At 35.9% G+C, this 24,553-nt stretch overlaps 1 protein-coding gene across 13 annotated transcripts in view; it reads left to right on the forward strand.

Annotated features, from left to right (window-relative positions):
• ITSN2 (intersectin 2) overlaps positions 1-24,553 on the forward strand; it is a 115,004-nt gene that overhangs the window by 56,797 nt on the left and 33,654 nt on the right. For all 13 annotated transcript variants that reach the window (XM_073215794.1, XM_073215797.1, XM_037005547.2 and 10 more), the window contains 12 exons: positions 3,610-3,746; positions 6,481-6,617; positions 7,767-7,864; positions 10,583-10,755; positions 11,059-11,203; positions 13,598-13,803; positions 15,652-15,716; positions 17,446-17,612; positions 20,923-20,968; positions 21,051-21,172; positions 22,748-22,844; positions 23,308-23,499. In XM_073215794.1, coding sequence (XP_073071895.1) covers positions 3,610-3,746; positions 6,481-6,617; positions 7,767-7,864; positions 10,583-10,755; positions 11,059-11,203; positions 13,598-13,803; positions 15,652-15,716; positions 17,446-17,612; positions 20,923-20,968; positions 21,051-21,172; positions 22,748-22,844; positions 23,308-23,499 — 1,585 coding nt within the window. The remainder of the gene's footprint in view (positions 1-3,609; positions 3,747-6,480; positions 6,618-7,766; positions 7,865-10,582; positions 10,756-11,058; positions 11,204-13,597; positions 13,804-15,651; positions 15,717-17,445; positions 17,613-20,922; positions 20,969-21,050; positions 21,173-22,747; positions 22,845-23,307; positions 23,500-24,553) is intronic.

A 24,553-nucleotide genomic window follows, 5' to 3' on the forward strand; every position in this document is an offset into this window, starting at 1 on the left:
TTGATTTGAAGGAGACAGTAAGGAGGGAGGAGGAAAATGAGGGACAGATTGAATTGAGTGTATAGGTGGTGATACTTGATAGAGCAGAGTCCTTAGGGAAGCAGGATAAATAATTCAGAGCATAAATTTAAGGATGAGATAATAAGAATACTTCCATTGTAACATATGGGGAAAAAGATAGGTGTGAGTGCAGTTTTTGGTGGAGAGTAAGAAGTTGATGGCTCCAGGGTTTAAAATCAGAAGTAAGTTGGACATTACAAGGACTCTTCCTGGGTGGTTGAGGACCTGGAGTAACCAGTAATTCTAATCTGATAGTTTAATGAGGCAAGATTAGCTGGTAGTGAAGAGAACAGATGAAAGATTAGATTATTAGATTAGGTTGTTTTGTCATATGCCTGATGAAATAGACATCTCAGTGGAGGTGAGGGGTGCAAGCTTGGTGAAGAACAGCTGTGCTGAGCGATGTTTAATGCCTATTTGAAGATGGAGATCAGAGTATAATCTGAGAACATCATGCCTGGCTGATTTTTCACCACCAAAGTTCAGCTGCTTAGGTGTAAGCATAGGGAAAGCTGATGAAATAAATTCATAGGATCATAGAGGTTTGAGATTTTACTGAACGAACAAGTAATTCCAGTCTTATACAGCTGTTTCAAAATATAAAAAATGAAGGAATACTCCCAATTTATAAGAAGGGTGATCTCAAAACCTGGTAAGAACAGTAAGAGAACGGATAATTATAGGCCAGTGTAACATAGAGGCCAAAGTTCTGAACAATATTAAAAAGGTGAGTGCAGAAATTTATAAAACAGATAATCCATTATAACCAATTGGGGTTTATTTTAGCCATTCAAGGATGATTTGACATACAAAAATGTTTTTTGTAATTTGCCGTATAAACAGATTAAAGGAGAAAAATAGCATGTTTATTTTAATAGGCACAGAAAAGGTATTTGATAAAATTTAACATCTATTTATGGTTATAAATGAAAAACTTATTAGTAAATTAGGAATAGAAGAGAATTTTCTTAACCTGAAAAAAATGATTTGTCTTTCTTTTAAGACTAAAATAGTTCTGTTCATATGTGCTGATTAGTTTACTTTTTCTCAGTTAACTTATATAATTAACCAGGACCTCCTGGAGGCAGTCTCTTAATCCACAGAAGTGAGTCTAATGATAAGCATGTCTAAAATCACTGTAGTCAGGCAGAGGAAATACTTTTGGCAATGTTTGTGGTGCTCTTCAAATCCTATTAATATGCACAGACTGTTGTTTATACTTTTTCATTCATCTAATAGTACTAACTAAATATCTACATTGTATTAGACTCTTCCTTGGGTGGGGATACTTGATGAAGGACAGTCCTGTTGTCAAGAAACTCATTCCAGTAAGAAAAGGCAATCATATGGTCAGAAGACGCTGACTGTGGTAGAGGAAGGCCTAGAATGCCTTCAGGAGCCAAGGGAAGCTCATTAACTTAGACGGGAGGAATGGGGCAATGAAGACGCAGAGCTGCATTTTAAAAGGCAAATTGGAGGGCTAACCTTGTAGCCACATTAAGATCAGACATCAATTTGGCTCCTCTTTACTCTGCTTTTAAACTTACAATTCTCCTCATTTATGACTTGAGCCAATTATAATAGCTAATATTTAGTGAGAACTTACTATGTGTCCTGCACTTTTGAAAGCACTTCACATGTTTTAACCCACTCAGTCCTTACAACAATGCCATGAGGCACGTACTATAATTAACCACGTTTTACAGATAAAGAACTGTAAAGTAACTTTCCTAAAGTCACCCAGCTAGTCACTGACAGAGCCTGATCTAGACTTTGGCAGTCTTATTTCAGACTGCCATTCTGAGAGTCCTTACCATTTAAACCACACTGCTTCTCCATAGATTATAAACAGTATATTCTGCTTTTCAACAGAATTTAGAGAAAGGTGCAACCAAGAGGACTATAGAAGCTGAAATCTGTGGAAACTTTGCTGTGAATGCAGTATTTGCATTAGTATTGGCTTAAGCTGCAAGTCTTAATCTCAGACGTGTTGGACATAGTCCTGGGATACCACATGGCACTCAGATCATCTCTACCATTCAATAAAAGGGTTCCCTGTAAAATATTTTATTTTTGAAAAGAAATTGATTTTGGAGTTCTTTGGTTTGGAGTTTTGTTATTGTGTGTGGGTAGATGCCCCAAAACATATTTTTACCAAAACTTTCTACGTAAATATACTATCCAAGCTCCCACCTTTGCCATGAAACCTCTTTTGATTTCTTCAGGTTTTTCTTTTTTTTCTCTTCTTTACTCCATCCTTTTTCTACTCTCTTGTTCAGGAATCTGTAGATTCCAAGTAAAAGAAACTAAATTCAGAGTAGTTAAGCTTGAGAGAGTGGTCATTGGAAGAGTACTGTGACCACTGACTGAAGCAGCAGCAGAGCTCCTGGACAGGGGCAGTTCCTGGACGCAGAACCAGAGTGGAGACGCCTTTGCCCCAGCACTCCTTTCTCTCTCCCTCTCATCTTTGCTTCTCCCTTTGCTGTGCTGCCTTCGTTCCTACTCCTGATGGCCTCACTTAGTAGTGGGGCAGCTCTGTCTTATCCCAGTTTAATGAGCTTAGAGAAGGAAAGACTTCTTTCTCCCCTTTGCAGTGTATCTGGTTCCCAGGAAAGGATTCTGGCGCTGCGGGACTGTGCGCATGTCCTTCAGACTGCTCCATCTGGCCAGGGAGGCGAGGTGCTGTGGTTCGTTAGACCGAGATTAAATGAGCACACCTGGATGGGAGTGAGAAGAGCACTAAATTTGACAGACTCATCAAAACCATACATGGGATTTTGGGAGATTCAGTTTCTCAAAGGGAGGAAGGGTGCTGGTAGAACAAAAGGAAAGAAAATGCTAAGGCACTTACCTTTATCCCACATTTTGGCACTTTCCTCTGCTTTGGGATTGTGAAGTGTTTGAAGGCAAAGACTGTAGACTTGAGAGGCAAAAGGCCTTCGATTGGATCCCTGTGAATCTTCATAGCACTGTGCATACACAGTACTACATGCCCAATAAGCAAGTGTTAATTCCAGTTCTTGTTTGGAATACTTCAGCTTATTCTAGTCATGGTTTTAGGTAGATATTCTCTTTTCTGTATATAATTTTTAACTATTTAATAATTCTTTTTTAGTTCAGGATCATATTGGGTAAAAGTAATGGGTAACTTGGTTAAACTACATATGTCAAAAATATGACTGAAATTCTTCTTCAAATATTGTAACAACCACATTATTTCTCCATATTTTTAATAGATTGCTGTTTTGAAAATGAAATACCAAATAAGATTTTTGTATATTTTGCTTTTGAAGATTCTGTATACCTTAGAATGAATTAATATAAAAGTAGATGGTTTTAACATGTATTTGTCCTCAGTGGCTATGTGGCTTAAGTACTTAATAGTATTCAAGAATTTTGTGATCACCTAAATATTTTTTAAACTTTTAATGTTTTCACTTTAGTTTAACTTGTTTTAGAATTTTGTCTTTTAATGCAAATGCACATTATTACATATGACAAAAACCTTTAAATCAGTGGTATAGTGACTTATTTTCATTTTCTCCTTAGGAACTGAGAGAAAGCTACAATACACAGCAGTTAGCCCTTGAGCAACTTCATAAGATCAAACGTGACAAGCTGAGGGAAATTGAAAGAAAAAGATCAGAGCTAATACAGAAAAAGAAACTGGAAGACGAGACTGCAAGGTAATATAGCTGACAAACTTCCTCTGCTGTATGGCTGTGAGGATTCTAGTTTTGCTGCCCATATCTTTAGTTTGACTATGAAAATGTAAGGGGAATAAAAGGATTATTCTAGGACACTAGATTAATTTCAGAAATTGAGTAGGAACTGATGATGTTCATTAATGAAAAAATACGGACTTTGGAGTCAGACCTGGATTAGAATTCTTGATCTACCACTTACTATCTGGATGACCTTGTTCAAGTCAGTTTACCTTTTTGATCCCATTTATCCATCTTAAAAACAGAAATATTAATGCATACCTTATAGGTAACTAAGAATTGAATATAATAATGTAAAAGAGCCAAGTATAATGCCTTGCACATAGTATGCACTCATTTCCATTCTCTGCATCTTTCGAAAATCTATTACTGTTTCCTAAAACAGTAAATCACAAAACCCAAATACTTAATTTTATAGAGTGACAAGACTCAGTGCAGAATGCCTTGCGGATGCAGTTCTCTTTGTACACTTAGATGTATCAGTCATATCCATTGATAGCAAGAAGTAGTAAGACAGTTGTGGTATCTGAAGCATAAAATCATTTATTTAGAAACTTTGCATAACTTATTTCTGTAGTAAGATCCTGTTTCTAGTATGTTCCTCTCTTTCTCCAGAATTCTCTAGTGTCATAAATTAATATAATTAGTTAACAAATATTGGAGAAGAGGAGATGAGTAGTGTCCATGAAATAACTGGTAGTGTGAGGAGAAAGACCAGTGCATCACCGCTTCACAGGCCTCCACTCAGCGGTTTCCAACCAGCCATTTCCAGGACACTGTTACTGAGTGGCAGCTGTTGGCTGTGGGGCAGGTAGACTCTGGGTCACGTTCCTTGTTACCGGACTCTGGTGATCCTAGTAGGATATTCAAATGGCTAAATAAATAGCAGTTGGTTTACTCTCTCCTCTGGGACCCCTGCTTTTGTGGCCCCAAAGGAGTACTAGAATAATACAGAAATAGAGGCAGTGAAGTCCAAATTAAGACGGTTTTGATTTGCCAATCAATTTGTGCCACCAAACATTGCACAAGGGGACTGTGCAGTGATTGCATAGCTAGTCACTGAGTCGGAACTTTGTACTGACGCATGCAAGTAACCTTATACCTCTTCATCACTGCTCACAAGTCCTTTCAGGCCAACAGACCATGTTAGTAATACACATTGTCACATCATTTATCATCCTCAAACATTATCCTACTGTAGCATAGGAAAGTCAGAACAGAAGCACATGTAGGATCAGCCCCAAGCTGGGTCTTGGTACTCCAGCTTGATCTCTTAGCCATTGGCCCAGGTGTATCCCTTTTTGTTTTAAACTATTAGGTACAGATGCCACCAGATTTTGAGACATCTTCTAGCTCTGGACCAGTTTCTTGCCCACTAACTTGTACATAGGAAACTTAACCAAGATTTAATTTTATATTGTCCTAATTCTAGTCTTTTCTTTATCCCAGTTTATATGTGGTAAGTACTTGATTATTGGTGTTTATAATGCTATGGAAATGCAAATAAAAGCTATATTGGGTCATCCTAGGCTTGGGAGAGTGTCGGGAAAAGTTACCGATAAACTGGGAAAGGGAATATTGGTTGAAATTAAGGACAGCAGGAGAAGCTAGGCCCTCAAAGGAGAGCCAGATGTCAGTTACAGAGGACGCACTCTCTGAAGTCATCAAAGGTAGGAGGACGAGAGGAAGCTGATCATGAGATAATGAACCAGGAGTATGAAGCATACGTTTGGAGATGAGGAAGAAGAATTGATGACTAAGCAGTCCACAGTTTTTGGAATTATCCTGCATTTCCTCTTTCAAGAATTATAAGAATTCAGACATGGAATTAAGCCAAATTTCCACCTTACTGGGGCATAAATGCTTCCAAATCCAGGGATGTATTCAGCTACAATCTCCACTGATAACAGTGTGTGCTGAGTCTGGAGAAGGTGCTAAATTTAGTAGTGACAGCTCTGCTTCAAGTAGGATCATAAGAAATACATGCAAGAACTATGGTGAGCATTAATTCTAACACTAAAATAACTAACACTAATCACAAATCATTTTGGTCAGCCAGAAACCAAGCTGCAACTACATCATATATTACAGAAACGTGTGCAAAGCATGGACGTATAGAAGACAAATACTCTATTACCTGACAAAGGAAAAAGACTTTGAAGTGATAATGTGAAAAGTGGAGTCTGTCCAGAAACATTTCCAATTTCCACAGCAATGACTGAGGCCTGGAAACAAGGATTACTAGGACAGTGGGAAAAAAGAGGTGGTAGGCAGTCTTTGTGAAGGAATCTGGAGAAAGGGAAGGAAATTTAAATAAAAATCTTAGAGTTGTTTTCTGAATAGTTCTATTTCAATATTTTCCCCTTTCTTGGGTTTGAGAAGTTGGCTGGCAGGAAGGAATTGGAGGGGTGAGAACTGTCAGTCACACTCCCTGGCTCATCTGTTTGTCCAAGGCTCCTCTCTTGGTTAATCAGTTGATGAGTTGATTTTCGCCTTCATCCCTAATCCCCACTGTTTCTCCACACCTCCTGCTAATATCTTTTTGCTATATAGCAAATAATTATATAAGATTATATGTAATTATGTAAGAAATATGTAATATTTCTTCAGTTTGTCAGGAATATGATCTTCTGTTTTTATTTTGGGTAAAAAAACTTTAGGACACTATGCGAATTATTTTTTCTTTTATGTACAGGAAAACAAAGCAAGGAAAAGAAAACTTATGGAGAGAAAGTCTTAAAAAGGAGGAAGAAGAAAAACAAAAGCGACTCCAGGAAGAAAAAGCACAAGAAAAGGTTGAAGAAGAGGATCGGAAAGCCAAGGAGAAACAATGTAAGGATAAAAATAAAAATACTAAGTTTGATTTTTCTGAGACAAAGCAACAAAAGTAACAAGAAAAAAATGCTCTGATGAGGGGCAAAGAAAAAAAGGAAGAAAATTAAACAGATACTAATCTTAGAGTCAGAAAAAACCTTTTTCTAAATTAAACTTGTATGAGAAGCATTTAGGCTTATTAAAGTGAACAAAATACAATTTAAAAAAATTTGTTTACTAAGATATCATTGATATACAATCTTAAGAAGGTTTCACATGAGCAACATTGTGGTTACTACATTCACCCATATTATTGAGTGCCCCAGCCCCCACACCCCACTGCAGTCAGTGTCCATCAGTGTAGTAAGATGCCACAGAGTCACTACTTGTCTTTCTGTGCTATACTGCCTTCCCCGTGACCCCCCTACATTATGTGTGCTAATCGTAATGCCCCTTAATCCCTTTCTCCCTCCCTCCCCACCCGCTCTCCCCCACCCCTCTCTTTGGAAACTGTTAGTCCCTTCTTGGAGCCTGTGAGTCTGCTGCTATTTTGTTCCTTCAGTTTTGCATTGTTGTTATACTGCACAAATGAGTGAAATCATTTGGTACTTGCCTTTCCCCGCCTGGCTTATTTCACTGAGCATAATACCCTCAAAAAAATATTTTTAATTTTGTCAAATCTACTGTTTTGGTGATCTCTTCTACTGTTTTTCTTTTAGAACCATGCTGATAAATCCATAGATCTTTCTTCAGGCAACCCTGTCTATTTCTTCATCTCATTTGTGACCTCCCTGTCTATGCTCTTCTTCTCTATTACATTCTTACCTCCACAGATCTAACCAAGCTTCTTGCTGCTTAGTCTCCTTCCATCTTGCACAGCGCGGCCTGCCACCACTCCCACACCTTCCGTTAGATCCAGGTGTGTGGTGCACCCAGCAAGTCATCTCTTTGTTTATTGCCTCCTACTTGAAATGAACATCCTTGTTTGCTTTTATATTGATTCTAGGACTATTCAAGATATTTAAGTCCTAACAAGCATGTATCAAATGGGTTTTCATTACACTGTTTGATGCTTAATTTTTTTCTTTCTGATTTTAAGAGCTCTTTATTGAGTCATAGCAAAGATGTGTATACATGAAAGTAGCAAATAATTTATCTTCTCCTTAGGTGAGCCAGCTGGTGCTTTGGTGAATTACAGAGCATTATATCACTTTGAAGCAAGGAACCACGATGAAATGAGTTTTAATTCTGGGGATATAATACAGGTAGGAAACAAAGTCTTTTTTTCTCACAAATAAACTGAGTACAGTGTAATATGTTACTTTCTATAATAATAATATTGACTATAGTTTTATTAGTGGTTTACCATTTTACAAATGTATTTTAAACATTATGTCATTTGGCCCACACAGCATATAGCACAGCTGCATAGGACAGTTATTACTACGGCCTTGTTATAGGAACAGAAGCTTAGACTTGCTCAAATTGTACTATCAGCAACACAGTGCTCGAGGGGCATGCAAGGATATGTCTTGATCTCCAAATCCAGCATTCTTTCCATTGTGCCATACTGCTTCTTTTTATGATGCTGATTTTATTTTAATAAATTACCAATGAAATTTGGGGGAGCTGGTATTCATTAAAATCATTGAAGCATTGAAGGAGTTAGGTCTATACCCCTAACTAGATGCTGCCCTTGTTCTTTGGAACAAAATGTCTTTATTGTGTAATTGCAAACCATGTGAAATGGATGAATAAGAGAAGATGAGGGAATAGCAATTGATAGAATAATTATATGTTGAATTATATCTTAATAGTTGTTATTAAAAACAAAAAATGTTAAATATGCACCTTCCATTTAAGCCAGCGATCCCCACTCCAAGCATACTCAAGAAGACTGAAAATGTGTCCATACAAAGACAAATGTTCACAGCAGCTTTGATTGTAATATCCAAAAACTGGAAGTAACTCAAATGTCCATCTATAGACAGGCAGATAAATAAATTGTGGTACATCTATACAGTGTAATATTACTGAGCAATAAAAAGGAATGAGCTGTTCATACAGGGGTGGATCACAAAATAATTAGGATGAGTGAAAGAAGCCAGTACAAAAGAAAAAGGAGATACATTGTATGATTTTATTTATATAAAGTTCTAGAAAATGGCAGCTAATCCATAGTGACAGAAAGCAGACCAGTGTTTCCCTGGAGATGGGGGAAGAGTCATGTGGAGGGGTTTGGAGGGAGTGGAATAAAAGACTTCTGGGGGTGATGGATATGTTCATTATCCTGACTGGTGATTTTTCACAACTTTGTACATATGTCAAACCTTAAGTTTGAAGTTTGTAATGTTAATTATACCTCAAAAAACTTTTTTAAAAGTCTTAATGGGCATGGAGTCACTATCATAAAGTTCTACATGATTTTAATAGATATAACACTGTCAAATCTGTGTTTTAGAAAAATTGTCTGAAAAGTGGAGTGGAACAAAAAAACAGTTGGCATAGCCATTCAGTGAATAAACAAACATGGATTACGCTGGACAGTGGGTGTCAGTTAAAGGACTTGCAGACGAATGAAAGAAATACATGTAAATAAAGAATTATTCAGTCTGGCAATTCTTTGACAGTATATATTGAGATAACTCTGGCCTGGGTTGAGGGCAGTTAGCAGAATCTGGAAATATGAGTAAAGAGTATAATAATCTAGTGTGAAATGAAAAGAGCCTGAATTAGGTTAGGAGGGCAGGGTTGAAAAAAATTCAGAAGAGTTTTTAGTAACAAAATCAACAGAATTTGGATATGGAAATATAAGAAAGGTAAGAGCCAAATATTTTTTATTTAGAAAGACTAAATCTTTGATGTAAAAATAACAGAAAAATAAGGAATTTAGGAAAAGTAGATTGGGGAGAAAACAAGTTAAAGCTCAGACTTGAGTGTGGAGTTCCCATGGCACCTCCAGGCAGAAATCTTACAGGTAGTTGAAAGTACAGGCTTGTCCTTTAGGGAGGAAGTCAGTTCTGAGCATATAGCTTTTGTATTATTATGGTAGCAGAACTGATCAAACTGGGTGAGTGAGTGGGCCTGTTCAGTATGTAGCATGGGGTAAGACAGCCCCCATGCTAAAAACTTGAGGTGTCATTAGAATTTAATGGACAAAGGACCAAGAAACAGAAAAAAGCACTTTGTAAGGATAGAGAATGTCAGACTGTAGAAGAGAGACGTACCTGGGAGAAGACATGAAGCTATAAGTCACCTGTTTTACTAGTTATAAATAGTAATCAGAGAAAAGTTTTCTAGTTCTCTTAGAGGATTCAAGAAGACTGATAGGAATGAGAAAACTAAGCAAAACACAAACAAAATAGTGATTAACAATAGGAAAATTAAAAGTTTAGAAGAAAGGAAATGTAATTAGCAGAATGCTGCAAGACTCAGATGTGAAATATTTATTTACATAGTCATAATAATATAAACATCAGATATAATTTACCCAAAAATTATGATATAGCAGTATTAGTAGAAATAAGAAGATGTGGTAAAAAAGTTAAATATTTATTTTCCATAACCAAAAGCCAATAATGTCTAAAATTGGAAAACGTTAAAATAACAGTATAAATATATTAGAAGTATACAAGATAATAGAAAAGAAATGAGAGAATGGCAACTTACTATTATTTGTGGAAATTAGGGCATAAGGAGCTGTGGTTGGGGGGTGGTCTTCCATCATAAGCCATGTAGAATGCTATTTGTCTTTGTAAACTATCTACATGTATTAATTTGGATAAAATTAAAAATTAAATTTTCAAAACATACTTGGTCAGTCATTAGCAATACTAACCTATTAATTTATAGAAAATGCCTTAGCTATTTAGATAGATTGGCTAAATTTTGAAGTGAGACTAACTGTACAGCAGTCTGCATCTCTTTTCATTGTAAATGTGCAGCTTTCTAACCACTGTCAACCTTTCTCTCTGTTTCCTTAGGTTGCTGAAAAAACCATAGGAGAACCTGGTTGGCTTTATGGTAGTTTTCAAGGAAATTTTGGCTGGTTTCCATGCAATTATGTAGAAAAAATGCCATCAAGTGAAAAATCTGTGTCTCCCAAGAAGGCCTTACTTCCTCCTACAGTAACTTTATCTGCTACCTCAACTTCTGAGTAAGTTTTAACCTGACAATGGGGTTTATGTAGCTCTGCAAGAGTATATCGAATGTGTTTTTGTGACAACCTGCTACCTAATCATATTATAATCTGTACTGGACACTTTAGGAGTACCTTTTTTTACAAATTTAATTCTGAAATTTAATAAATAAACACATAAATCAGTAGTTTGTTCATGAATTTTTTTTCTATAAATTGTGTTTAAATACAATGTATATTACATACAGGTTGACAAATTGGTAATACTTCATTAGATTCCAAACAATTAAATATACTTATATCACAGTGTTATATTTTCAGATCACTTTCATCAAATCAACCAGCATCAGTGACTAATTATCAAAACGTATCTTTTTCAAACTTAACTGTTAATACATCATGGCAGAAAAAATCAGCTTTTACCCGCACTGTCTCCCCTGGATCCGTATCACCTATTCATGGACAGGTATGCATCTTTAATTTTTGTGGGCTTTATTCTCTGACATTGCTCCTGGTTCATATAAAATAGAATGAGGATTTTTGTACAAAGGAGTCCTTCACTCTAACTGGAATTTACAAACATTCAGTGTCTGGTCTTACCATTCACATGTTATTAATGTGAAATTGTTATTACTTAGAAGTTTCTTAATTCATTTTCATAGTGTGAAGTTGCTAGCAGCTATGGTTTTTAAGTTCAAAATATCATTTTTACAAATCTGATTATGTTCTTAATTTGTAGTCATTGTAAGAAGAGATTTGGGCTTTTTTGTTAAATAAGTCATTTGTGTGGGAACTGTTTTATATATATGTAGCCTCTGACTTAGATGTAGCTATTGCAAGCATTGTTGAATAATACTAAAAAGAAATCATAGACTTTATCAGAATAGAGTCTTCATCTTCACTCAAAAAATGTTTATTATGAGACTGTAGGTTCCAGGCATTTTATTATATTATGTGCTAGAAATTTAATGGGGAAACCAAATCCCTGCTGTAAAGAAGTTATAATCTAGTGAGACAGACACATACATAAATAACTGTAAAGTATGAGAAATGCTGTAATAAAGATACTCTATAAAGCCTTAAGGTGTATACAGAGGACAAAGGTCTCATTCAGCCTGTGGGATTTGGAGCAGGCTTCACAAAGGGCAAGGAATCTGAGAAGGCTCTTTGAAGATAGGCAAGATTGTACCAAACAGAGAAGGAAAGTTATTCTTGTGAAAGAGTAATTTGGGGAAAGTTACTAAGGCATGTTAACACAAAGAGTTTGTAGGAAACATGAATTACTTATAGTGTGGCTGGAGCACAGGATTCATGGAGAAAGGGTTAAGAAATGAAGTCAGAGCTAGAGTATTTGGGAAGCATTTAATACCATGCTAAGCAGCTTGGCAGCAGAAAATCACTGAAGGTTTTGGAGTTGAGCTGTATGTTTTAGAAAGACAGCTTTGGCAGTGGTTAAAGGCCAGATTTGGTGGAAGGAAGCAAAGGAAGGAGACAAAGGAAAGATAATACAATACCCTAGTGCAAGAGATGATGTTTGAAGCAGTGCCACAGTGATGAAAATATATAGAAGAGGAGATGAGTTTGAAGTATTAGGAACTGATGTAAAATTGGTGATTCACTGAAGGTAGAGAGTGAGGAAGAAGTTGGAGTTAAAAATACTCTTCAGGGACTGAGAGGATGGTGATAGCATGGTCTTGGTTAGGTATTGCAGGAGGAGTGGGTCTGGTGGGTTCTAAAGAGATTTGTTTCAAACATGCAATGTAGGTGGCTATATTAAGGACAACCTGGGGAGAAGGCTCAGAGCAGTTCGATTTGCAACTGTAGAGCTCAGGGGATAAAGCTACAATTAAGATATAGATTTGAGAAGTCATAGGCATAAATAAGATTATTTAGAAAAATTATGTGAAATAGTAAGAGAAAGAGGCTGGACCAAAGAGGAGCCATCAAATAGAGTGAGCTCCAGGAGCTACAAGGGTTTTAGTGATGTCAGCACTGTTCAGAGATGAGGAAAAATCAGAGTTTGGTAGAAGCTTGTGACCTTGTCAAGCTTTGACTTTGACTTTGACATTTCTCAGTGACCTTGTCAAGACATTCAGTACTATGATGGGTTCAGAACCTAAATTAGAATGGCTGGAGGGTTGAAATTGGAAAGCAAATTTAACACTATTCTTTCCTTAAGGAATTTAGAAGTAGAAGTAAGTAGAGAAGTTGAGACATTGAAGATTCAAGAGAAAGACTTCACAATCTTAGAAAAAAATTTTAGAAAATTGGAGGGAACAATAGCTTTAGAGCACAGGTATAGAGGTTAGCCTTATCAACAAACAAAAACACTCCTTCCTCTGAGAGAGGAGGAAAAGAAAGAACAGTGGATAAAAATACAAAGAAGTTAAGATACAGAAAACAGAAAAATGGAGGGGGGCCTAACAGCATCTCCATTCTTTCTGGAATAAACTGCATCTCCTGCAGGGAGGAGACAGTGGACACCAGAGGAGAGAAAGGGCTTGTGGGTAACTCATTTCATTTGTTCTGTGATACCTGATGGATTTATGAATACAAGTCTTGAGTACCCAGTGTTTACCTTGTATACTATACTTAATACCAAGATTTTTCCTTAAGTGGTAGGTGTTCAGTCTCTAATTCTAACATAACAGAAGGCTTCTCAGATGGTGTCTGTCATATAGTTTTAAGTCGATTAGTAGATTACGATTATTTTAAGTCACCATTAGTAGTAAGTCACCACCACCCCAAACTGTTCTGCTGTTTGAACAGTAAGTATATTGTATATTAGGGAACAGAAATCATAGTTGCCATTGTTTTGTTGTTTTGTTCTAATTATGTGGTTTTCTATTTCTGTTCACAGGGACAGGTTGTAGAAAACTTAAAAGCACAGGCCCTTTGTTCCTGGACTGCAAAGAAAGATAACCACTTGAACTTCTCAAAACATGATATTATTACTGTCTTGGAGCAGCAAGAAAATTGGTGGTTTGGGGAAGTACATGGAGGAAGAGGATGGTTTCCGAAGTCTTATGTCAAAATCATCCCTGGGAGTGAAGTCAAGCGGGAAGAGTAAGCATTTTTGTGTGTTTACATGAGGAGTAGATGTTAATGTTTTCACTGATGAGTCAGCTATAGCATGATTGGCTGTACAGTAGAATAAAAAGTTTATTTGAATCTGATTATCAGAAGAGTAATACCTAAGAGTGAAAGAAAGCATACTTCAGATATATGTACCAGTTTTAGAGTATCTTTAATTCTGATTATTTCAGATTCCTAACGTTTTCAAAGTGCTTAAAATTTCAGATCTATTGCTTTCTTTGTATTATAAGGTCAGTTAGAGAAATTACTTTTCATTACCTTTGGAGCATTTCTTCCTTGTTACTATAAGTTGTCAATACCTAGATAAATTTTAGCTGAGGTCCTCCCCTTTGCCAGAGTAAGGTGTTCCTTCTGGGCCTCCAGAATTCCTGGAGGATTGATCACCTCTCTCACTGCTCATAACACACTGTGGTAGTTTTTACTTTCTTACCCATACCCCTTAGTAGATCATAATCTCCGGGAGGGCAGGATCCACCTCCTTGTTTTTCAGTTTTTCTATGCACAGTGTTATCTTAATACATAGTAGCTGCTCAGTCTTTTAGCCTCAGTGAATGAGCGGAGGAGCAAATGAATGAATAATTGAATGAATCAACTTTAAAATGAATCAAAGCAAAAACTAGATACCATCTATGGCCTTTATTTTCCAGTCTAAGGGGAATCAGGTTATCAAACATCTTTAATACAAAGAAGTAATAAAGATATGGGTAACTTACTTCTTTGTTTTATTTGGAAGTTGATCTAAATAGAAAAGCAATCTGATTTAATGAATCGGGACTGGTCTTTGAAAATCAAGAGGCTTGAGTTTTGATTCTGCTATTTTTTTGCCAGGCTGTATGAAATAACCTACTTGGTCTTCATTTTTCTAATTTCTGAATTAAGAGGATAAACTAATCTTTTAGAATTCTTTCAGTGTTGAGATTCTATGTATAAATTTTTAGTTCAAATGCAGAAATTTACTTTTCAGGTTGACACAGAATGTTACATTTAGAAGTGTAATAATTACAATAGCAGTAACTCATAGCTGACATGTATGTTCTGGCACTGCTAGGTCCTTTATAGGAATTATTTAAACTGTAATATTTTATAGAGAAGAAAATTAAACACAAAGACATTAAATTTAAATGCTCTTTAAAGGGCACTTCTTTGAAGTTTTCTTTCACTCACTAATCTTTTCTAACAGATAAGGCATGTAACTTGAAGACCTGTAGTAATGGGGAATTCAGCACTAAACAAGGCAGGCCACTCAGTCGTGGCCATAAGTCGTAGTAAGGTTCTACTCTGCCTGAAAACTGCCTTACTGTATCATTTACTCAAGGGTCCCGGGGAGCCCTGGTGCATGTGCAAATGTCTAGTTCTTAAACATGACAATCTTCCAGATTTTTTAAAAGTTCCCTGGGTTAAATTGGAAATCAAAGCTTTTTGTTTTCTGAGATATAAAAATAAAGTTCTGTTATTTGTATGTATTTAAGTATAGTGTGCTTTAAATAAATATTAAAATGAAAATATTGCCCCCTTACCAATGTGCTTGTGTTTTCTAAGTTACTTTAGAAAGGCAAAATATCTCACATTTGAAAAGGTCTTTATAAATCATGTTGAAATGAGTATATTAAAAAAACTTAAAAGTTTGCAATACTTAATCCACTAGGATTTTGTGTATGAAAATACATCTGGCCTTTGTACTGAGACATGTTTAATTTCAGAAAGCCCTAAAAAATGCACTGTGGACACCCACTCTATCATATCACCTTGTTTTTTGCTTGTTGATGCCCTTTTTGTTTCTTTTCTCTTTTTTTTTTTTAATCTTTGTTTATTTGGCAGACCGGAAGCTTTGTATGCAGCTATAAACAAAAAACCTACCTCTGCAGCCTATACCGTTGGAGAAGGTGAGCTTTTGGCAATTTGTGAATTAGATGGGGGAGAGACAGCTACTTACTAGTGACCCACAATTCCCTCTGTTCTGTGTCTTCAGTGTAAAGTGGGGTTAGGAAAACCTGCCCTTTTTCTATTTCACATTAATATTGAGACTATAGAAAAAAATATGGCTGAAAATATTGACACATTTAGAAAATCAGTACTATAATTCAGCAAAGATAGCCTCGATAAATAAGATCATAAATAAAAAGTGTTGCAATGAGATAGCATGAAGGTTTTTGTTTTGCTGTTATATATCTAGATTATATATATTTAGGAGGTAAGGAAGTTTAAGTACATTTGTTTACAAATGGCATTTTAATTACATGTGCCATATAGATCATTAAGTGGGATTTAAAATCTAGATATACTTTGTTATAAGTATTACAAAGAAAATTTTTTCTATAGCCCTTTGAATTAACTAATAAAAGTATTTTGGTTTTGTTAATATGCTGAGAAATGAGAGATTATCTACCCTCATTTCAGACATTTTTATTAAATAGTTACATAGGTTTATAAGTGACTTATTTGGTCCATTATAAAATTACTTGAGTAGTTGAAGTACATTTTATGTTTGTATTGCTCAAGAAAATCAGTTTAATGGTAAAAAGTCTACTTAGTATCTACTATGAGATTCCATGCTAGAGCCTGAAAGATATAAAGATGAATAAACAGTTCCCCAAGTACTCACGGAAGAATGGGGAGGAGAGGCATATAATTGTAATAAATGCTGTAATAAGTGAACAAAACTTAATTTTGAGTAGGATCTCTGAATTCATAGATAGGGTGATGTTGAATCATCTTAAGCAATGAATAGGGTCTTGCATAGTGACAAAGAGAAAGCTCTTGTGGACAGAGGGAAGGTAAGAGCCAAGGCACAGCTGTGAAAGATTGGAGAACTCAGGTCCCAGCATGGCTGGAATAGGTTTACTCCTGTGAAATGAGCCTAGGAAGGTAGTGAGGAGCATTTTGGAAAGACCTTGTTTATTGCTGCATACCTAATAAACCTTGTAATGGTTTTTGGTTTTATTAAATCACTAAATTGAGTAATACTGGAAATATGAATAGTAAATAGGTTGTAAATAGTGTTCATGGTCATCTCCAGTTTATGACATACAAATCAAATTCTGTGTTGACAAATAAAAATGAACCAGAAAAGAAAGAAAAAGACTTCTAAAACCTGGTCATTGATTATTTCTTCTAAATAGTAGTGATCACAGGAAAAAAATCCAAAGCCAATATAAAAACGTAGTCATTTTCCTTGAGGTTATTTGTTTACAAGTATTTATTGAGCATCTACTCCATGCCAAGCAATGTGTTGGGAGCTGGGTCATTATGATGGGTCATATGAACTTGGCCTCCAGTACTGATGTCAGCTGAAAGAATATTTCCATACTGTATATTAAAAAGATGAGAAAGAAAAGAATTTATATTAAAATATATTTTGTGTAGGAAGGTTAAAAAAATTCATATCTTGACTTTAAAATAGAAATACTGATAAGTGTAGTTTTGGGGTTATTCTCTGTGATAGGATGATGATGGTGGTGATACAATATAACAATAATACAATAATAAGTCTTAGGTTTCCTTAAGTTACAAGGTCTTATGATGAATTTGCCCAAGATCTTGGAGACTATCAGTTTTCTTAACTTCTGTGATCTGACAACCAAAATTAGTTTCTTTTTGCTTTGTTCCCTACAGAGTATATTGCACTTTATCCATATTCAAGTGTAGAACCTGGAGATTTGACTTTCACTGAAGGTGAAGAAATACTGGTGACCCAGAAAGATGGAGAATGGTGGACAGGAAGTATTGGAGATAGAACGGGAATTTTTCCATCAAATTATGTCAAACCAAAAGATCAAGAGGTAGAGCTATTTTGGTACAGAAACAGAATCATTCCATTCTTGATGAGCAAGATTCAAACTTAAAACAGGCTCATGATTTTGACTAGGCTGCTTTGGTTATAAAAAAAACCACTTTAGGTAGCTCCAGTAAAATAGAGTTTATTTACAAGGAACCTGACTGAGTGATAAAGGAGTAGGGTTTCATGAAATTCTAAGAACAAGAGCCAAAGGGAGGGTTGAGCCTTATGAGCACTAAAGCTAGAAAACAGTCCCAGATTCAGGGAGGCTTACCAGCGACCACCTCAAAGAGTCTGGAAGGCTTTAAGGCTCTAATACCAATGTGACTCAGCCTGTACTCGAGTCCTGCTGCTTTTCACCCTACCGCTGATATGGTACAGTGCAGCCGTTCCCAGACCTGTTGGTCTCAGGAACTTCTTACATTCTTAAAATTACTGAGGACTCCAAATAGTTTTTTTTTTAAATATATAGGTTATATCTAGTGGTAATTTCCATATTAGAAATTAAAATGGAAATTTTAAGAATATTTGTTAGTTTTAAAATAACAAAATTAAACCCATTACATGGTAACATAAATAATTTGTTTTTTATTAAAACAATTATATATATATATTTTTAATTAACTCTTACTGAAAATAGAATTTCCTTTTTTTTATTAAGGTATTATTGATATACACTCTTATGAAGGTTTCACATGAAAAAACAATGAAGGTTTCACATGAAAAACATTCACGCATATTATCAAGTGCCCCCATGCCCCAATGCAGTCACTGTCCATCAGTGTAGTAAGATGCCACAGAGTCACTATTTGCCTTCTCTGTGCTACACTCTTTCCTATAACACCCCCACACCATGTGTACTAAACATAATACCCCTCAATCCCCTTCTCCCTCCCTCCCCACCCCTCCCCTTTGGTAACCACTAGTAACTTCTTGGAGTCTGTGAGTCTGCCGCTGTTTTGTTCCTTCAGTTTTGCTTCATTGTTATACTCCACAAAAGAGGGAAGTCATTTGATATGTGTCTTTCTCCGCCTGGCTTATTTCCCTGAGCATAATATCCTCCACCTCTATCCCTGTTGTTGCAAATGGTAGGATTTGTTTCTTTCTTATGGCTGAATAGTATTCTATTGTGTATATGTTCCACATCTTCTTTATCCATTCATCTACTGATGGACACTTAGGTTGCTTCCATATCTTGGCTATTGTAAATAGTGCTGCGATAAATATAGGGGTGCATATGTCTTTTTGAATCTGAGAACTTGTATTCTTTGGGTGAATTCCTAGGAGTGGAATTTCCGGGTCAAATGATATCTCTAGTTTCAGGTTTTTTTGAGGAACCTCCATATTGCTTTCCACAGTGGTTGAAATAGCTTACATTCCCACCAGCAGTGTAGGAGGGTTCCCCTTTCTCTGCATCCTTGCCAGCATTTGTTGTTCTTAGTCTTTTCAATACTGACCATCCTAACTGGTGTGAGGTGGTATCTCATTATAGTTTTAATTTGCATTTCCCTGATAATTAGCAATGTGGAACATCTTTTCATGTGCTTGTTGACCATCTGAATTTCTTCTTTGGAGAAGTGTCTATTCATATCCTCTGCCCATTTTTTAATATGGTTATTTGCTTTTTGGGTGTTGAGGCATGTGAGTTCTTTATATATTTTAGATGTTAACCCCTTGTCATATATGTCATTTACAAATATATTCTCCCATACTGTTGGATGCCTTTTTGTTCTGATGATAGTCCCATCAGACATTCTTTTTTTTTTTAGGTATCATTAATCTACAATTACATGAGGAACATTATGTTTACTAGACTCCCCCCTTCACCAAGTCCCCCCCACAAACCCCATTACAGTCACTGTCCATCAGCGTAGTAGTATACTGTAGAGTCACTGCTTGTCTTCTCTATGTTGCACAGCCCTCTCCATACCTCCCCCCAGATTATACATGCTAATCGTAATGCCCCCTTTCTTTTTCCCCGCCCTTATCCCTCCCTTGCCACCCATTCTCCCCATTCCCTTTCCCTTGGTAACTGTTAGTCCATTCTTGGGTTCTGTGATTCTGCTGCCGTTTTGTTCTTATACTCCACATATGAGGGAAATCATTTGGTATTTGTCTTTCTCCACCTGGCTAATTTCACTGAGCATAATACCATCTAGCTCCATCCATGTTGTTGCAAATGGTAGGATTTCTTTTCTTCTTATGGCTGAATAATATTCCATTGTACCATCAGACATTCTTAAATGAGCACGTGGCTCTGAAGAATACCGTGATTGCTGTTGGTTCTACTACCATGATTTGTGCCCGACATCAGCAATTTTACCCACCAGTGTAAATCTTAACACACATAAAGAGGCAAATAATGTCTTAGTATTTATTATTATGAAAATAGTTTTTATCTCCCAGACCAGTGAAAGGGGCTCAAAGACTGCCCCTGGTATCCACAAACCACAAGCTGAAAACCACTGAACTACCTGGGTTGACTTCTGACTCTAAGAGTTAGAAGCTAGGTGACCTTGGACTAGTTGCTTCACCTTTCTGTACCTCAGTCTCCTTCTCTGTAAAATGGAAATAATCATAATTACTTAATAGTGCTACTGTGAAAAATATGTGAATATATGTAGAATTGTTCAAATAGCACCTGTTACATAGTAAGTACTCAACAGTGTTAACTCTTAACTACCATCAACTCTTTTACTACAGCTGTGTCCACAAACACAAAAAAGTTCTAACCCCTTCTCTTTTCTTGTAAAAATTCCTGAAAGAGGAAACATGATTAGCCCAACTTATCTTGTCAGGTCAAGCAGAGGTCATAATTGCTCCCCAGGGTATGAAATTTTTGTTCTTAGGTCAGGTTCAAGGAAATGGTAGAAAAATTAAAAATAAAAACATTGCCTCCTGTGTAACAGAAGCAAAACTCATATATGCTGTAACATTATCCAGGACACATGTTGTATGTGGTGGACACTGATGCTAACCTGATAAATGAGGTATATTTCGCCTGGATAGTCATGTGTAATATTCAGGAAATAATCAGAAAACAAGCTGTTTTTACTGAGTTAGTGATGCCAGCATCAGCCGGTTATGTATAATGTATTTTCTTAGCAGACCAGATCCTCCCATAAGTGTTGGATTCTTAACTTATTTGGTTAATATATTTTGATCTTCATTTAAGGTTAAAATTGTCATTTTGGTTTTCATTTAAAGAAACAAGAATCCTGGGAAGTAAATAGAAATCTCTAATTCCTAATAACTTTGTGCTTTTACATCTGGATTGTTGGGAAGTGATAAAACCATATATCTCTTCTTTACAGAGTTTTGGGAGTGCTAGCAAATCTGGAACATCAAACAAGAAACCTGGTATGTATAATAATGAAGTTAAACCACTACTAAAGTGTTTAATCGTCTTGAATTTATAGTTTCTTGTTTTTCTTCTTTTCAGAGATTGCTCAAGTTACTTCGGCATATGTGGCTTCTGGTTCTGAACAACTTAGCCTTGCACCAGGACAGTTAATACTAATTTTAAAGAAAAATTCAAGTGGGTGGTGGCAAGGGGAGTTACAGGTAATAATCCCTAAATGACATTTATCAGTGTTATTATAAAAGTAATGCATGCTCATTAAAAAGATTAATAAAAATTTAGATCACCTAAAATCATACTACTTAGAGGTATTTTTAAAGGAAAGCATAGTATCGCCTTTGCCTGGGATAACCCCAGGCTTGTAGTATAGTCTCTTGTCTAGGAGAAGCAGCATGATCCAGGCTGTGTACTGAGAAAATGCTGTGCACCATCGTCTTACATTTTTGAAACAGCAGTGCAAGGAAGGGAAATGCAGGCATAAATGAGCCTAGTTTTTTCCTAAAACATTAACAGACAGTTATTGCATATGTTTTGATACAGAGAGTTCTTTTCTGATTCCTAAAATTTCTTTACTATGTAAAAAGCATTTTAGGTTTAAAAGATGATAAGTATAATTTTGTATTTTTATATAAGATTGATAAATATATAGATATAAATATGTAAATAATATATGTATAAAATATATGTGTAATATATAGTTTCATTCTTGCAAATCAGTCTTCAGTTCCTGAAGAACAGTGGAGGTTCAAAATGCATTATCTTCTTTGATAGCCCCCTGAAATTCCACCTTCTGTTTTGTTTTGAAGATTAACCCAACTAAGTGGGAAATAAGGCTCTCCAAAAGTTTATTTGCAATCTTCTGATTAATTATTAGCAAAACCCCACAAGGTATTTACTGTGACTGCACCATTTTAAATGTAGACTTGGACTTAGTAGGACAATTCTAGAAAAGTCTTTTTTGTTTGTAAATATTACTTGTGTGAAATATGAAGAGAACTCTGAGCCCAAAAGATCTCAAAATAGACTTCTATAAATACCATTTTTAACAGCACTTTGAGATGCATGTGGAATCTTCCAGTTGTTTAATAGTGACCTGAAAGGCCAATCCAGAATTCAGGGGTCTCGAAGACCATCCTCACTTCTGATACAAATTATAAGCTCTCTCAAGTTCAGTAATTCACTAGAAGGACTAACAGGACTCACTGAAAGCTATTATAATTAGTTATGTTTTATTATTGCAGAAGGATCTACATTAAAATTAGCCAAGGGAAGAGATATATGGGGCAGAGTTCAGGAGGATTCCAAATACGGAGCTTCCAGTTGTCCTGTCCCGGTGGAGTCATGGACAGCATTAACTCCTCCTTGCAACAGTACACATGGAGGAGCATTGCCAAGCAGAGAAGCTCCCTCAAGTCTTGGTATCCAGAGTGTTTACTGGGGCTTCATCGTGTAGACATGACTGACTGCCCGTATGGCTAAACTCAGTCTCCAGTTCCTCTCGAGGTTGAATTCATACTGTGTGACCCAGAGCACCCACCAGAAGTCACAGTGTTAGACTATAATGCATAGTCAAGGCCCCAGATAAACAAAGACACTTTTGTCAGTCAGGACGTACCACAGGTTTAGAGGTTACCTCCTAGGAGCCAAAGGCCAAGGCCAGACCTGTCTTTGGGCAAGTTTAAATTCTTTACTACACAGCCAGGGTTTTTTCATTTTTATTTTATGTCTCAATATTGATTTTAATCTCATCTTTCCTATTCTCTTTGGTAATTTTATAGGCCAGAGGAAAAAAACGACAAAAAGGATGGTTTCCTGCCAGTCATGTTAAACTTTTGGGTCCAAGTAGTGAAAGAACTACACCTGCCTTTCATCCTGGTATGGCAGTAGTTTTACTTGTATTTTATCTTAAGAGAAGTGTTGTTAAAACTCAGCAACTTACTAAATTAGTCAACTCTAGTTTGTCCTTTCCTTACCTCTACCTAAAATAAATGTTACAAAGAGAACTTTCTTTCTAAAAAGTTCTTTGTAAAAAACAGCCAACTGTTCAGTGATGCTTGAACTGCTTCACTCCTTGAGATTTTTCCAAATGATGGAATTGTAATATCATTAAACTTACTTAAAGCAAAATAGTTCCCGTGGATTTTTGTGTAGTTGGGAATTCTTGTTTTGTATGGGGGAATAGGGAAAGGAGGGGTGGAAAAGAGCAGCTGAAGGGAAATTTTAGCCTTATTTTGACATTTAATATTGAGTAACTTAAATACTAATAGAATTTTAGCAGGAGATCCTTGTCAGCATAATTAACTTTGTCTAATTTGTTATTTTGTTCTTTCTCTTGTAGTGTGCCAGGTGATTGCTATGTACGACTATATAGCAAATAATGAAGATGAGCTAAATTTCTCCAAGGGACAACTTATTAATGTTTTGAACAAAGACGATCCTGACTGGTGGCAAGGAGAAATACACGGGGTGACGGGTCTCTTTCCTTCAAACTATGTTAAGATGACGACAGACACAGATCCAAGTCAACAGTGTGAGTAATACCAAACTTTTAGTGCTCAACTAGTACAAAAGCTTTAATATGCAGCACTGTGTCCATTACTGTTGTGGTCAGATCTTAAACTCAGCGCTCTTAACAAATGCATGTTCAGAATAAGAAAATGGAAAAGGAAGCTTTTTGCAAGATCAGAAATTATACTGCTTTATTTTAAATACGTTTTTCCTAGCTTTGGCTGTTACTATTAGACATTATCTGAAAAAATTTATAATTCTTTTGTGGGTTTTTTGAAGAACAGCAGTCTATACTGCAGTTTCCCTTTACCACAGTCCTCTTTCCTGCCTCCAATAATCTTTTTCAGCTTAATAAAGAACAGCTAGTATTAACCTATTCACATATTCAAAACTACCCATTTGTATACAGGTGCTATTATTTTTGCAAACTTTTCATTTATTTCTCACATATGTACACATCATCCATATTAGAAAAAACTCAAAAACCTGCTTAAACTGTTTGTAAAACTCTCATTAGGTGATTTTTTTTTTAGATAACTCATACCACAGGGGACACATGAATCAAGACCTATTTCACTGTTTTTTAGAACAAGGGTCCAGATCTCAAAGTGTGAAATTTTGTAGTACATAAAATTATCTCTTGATAGTTACCTAGCCTTTCTTAATTTGACAGTAGTCATGGATTAGTAATAAATTAGTAAACCATACTTGGAAATACTTTTTATCTTTATAGAATGGATGTCACTTTTCCCTACCCTTTTGATTTTTTTTTATAAAATACATCATGATATATATTGTTATCATTCTTGTGAAATTAGCTAAAAGATTTAGTCTTTCATTTTAATTTAGTTTCTGAGAACATTTAAATGGTAACCCAAAGCTAAGATACGCTTGATTTAGTGAAGGTACTACAAATTTATTTTATACTATATTTATAACTTTGAAATATTAGTGCATTATTTTCACTTCAGAGCTTGTGAAGATAGTTCTCATCCTGGAGGACTTTCCTTTAGGTAAAGCAACGAAATTTCCCAATTTGGAGCTGAGAAGAGTCCTGTTTTTTATGGTTTGAACAT

The sequence above is a fragment of the Manis javanica genome, chromosome 1 (assembly GCF_040802235.1).
Source record: "Manis javanica isolate MJ-LG chromosome 1, MJ_LKY, whole genome shotgun sequence".
Taxonomy (NCBI): domain Eukaryota; kingdom Metazoa; phylum Chordata; class Mammalia; order Pholidota; family Manidae; genus Manis; species Manis javanica.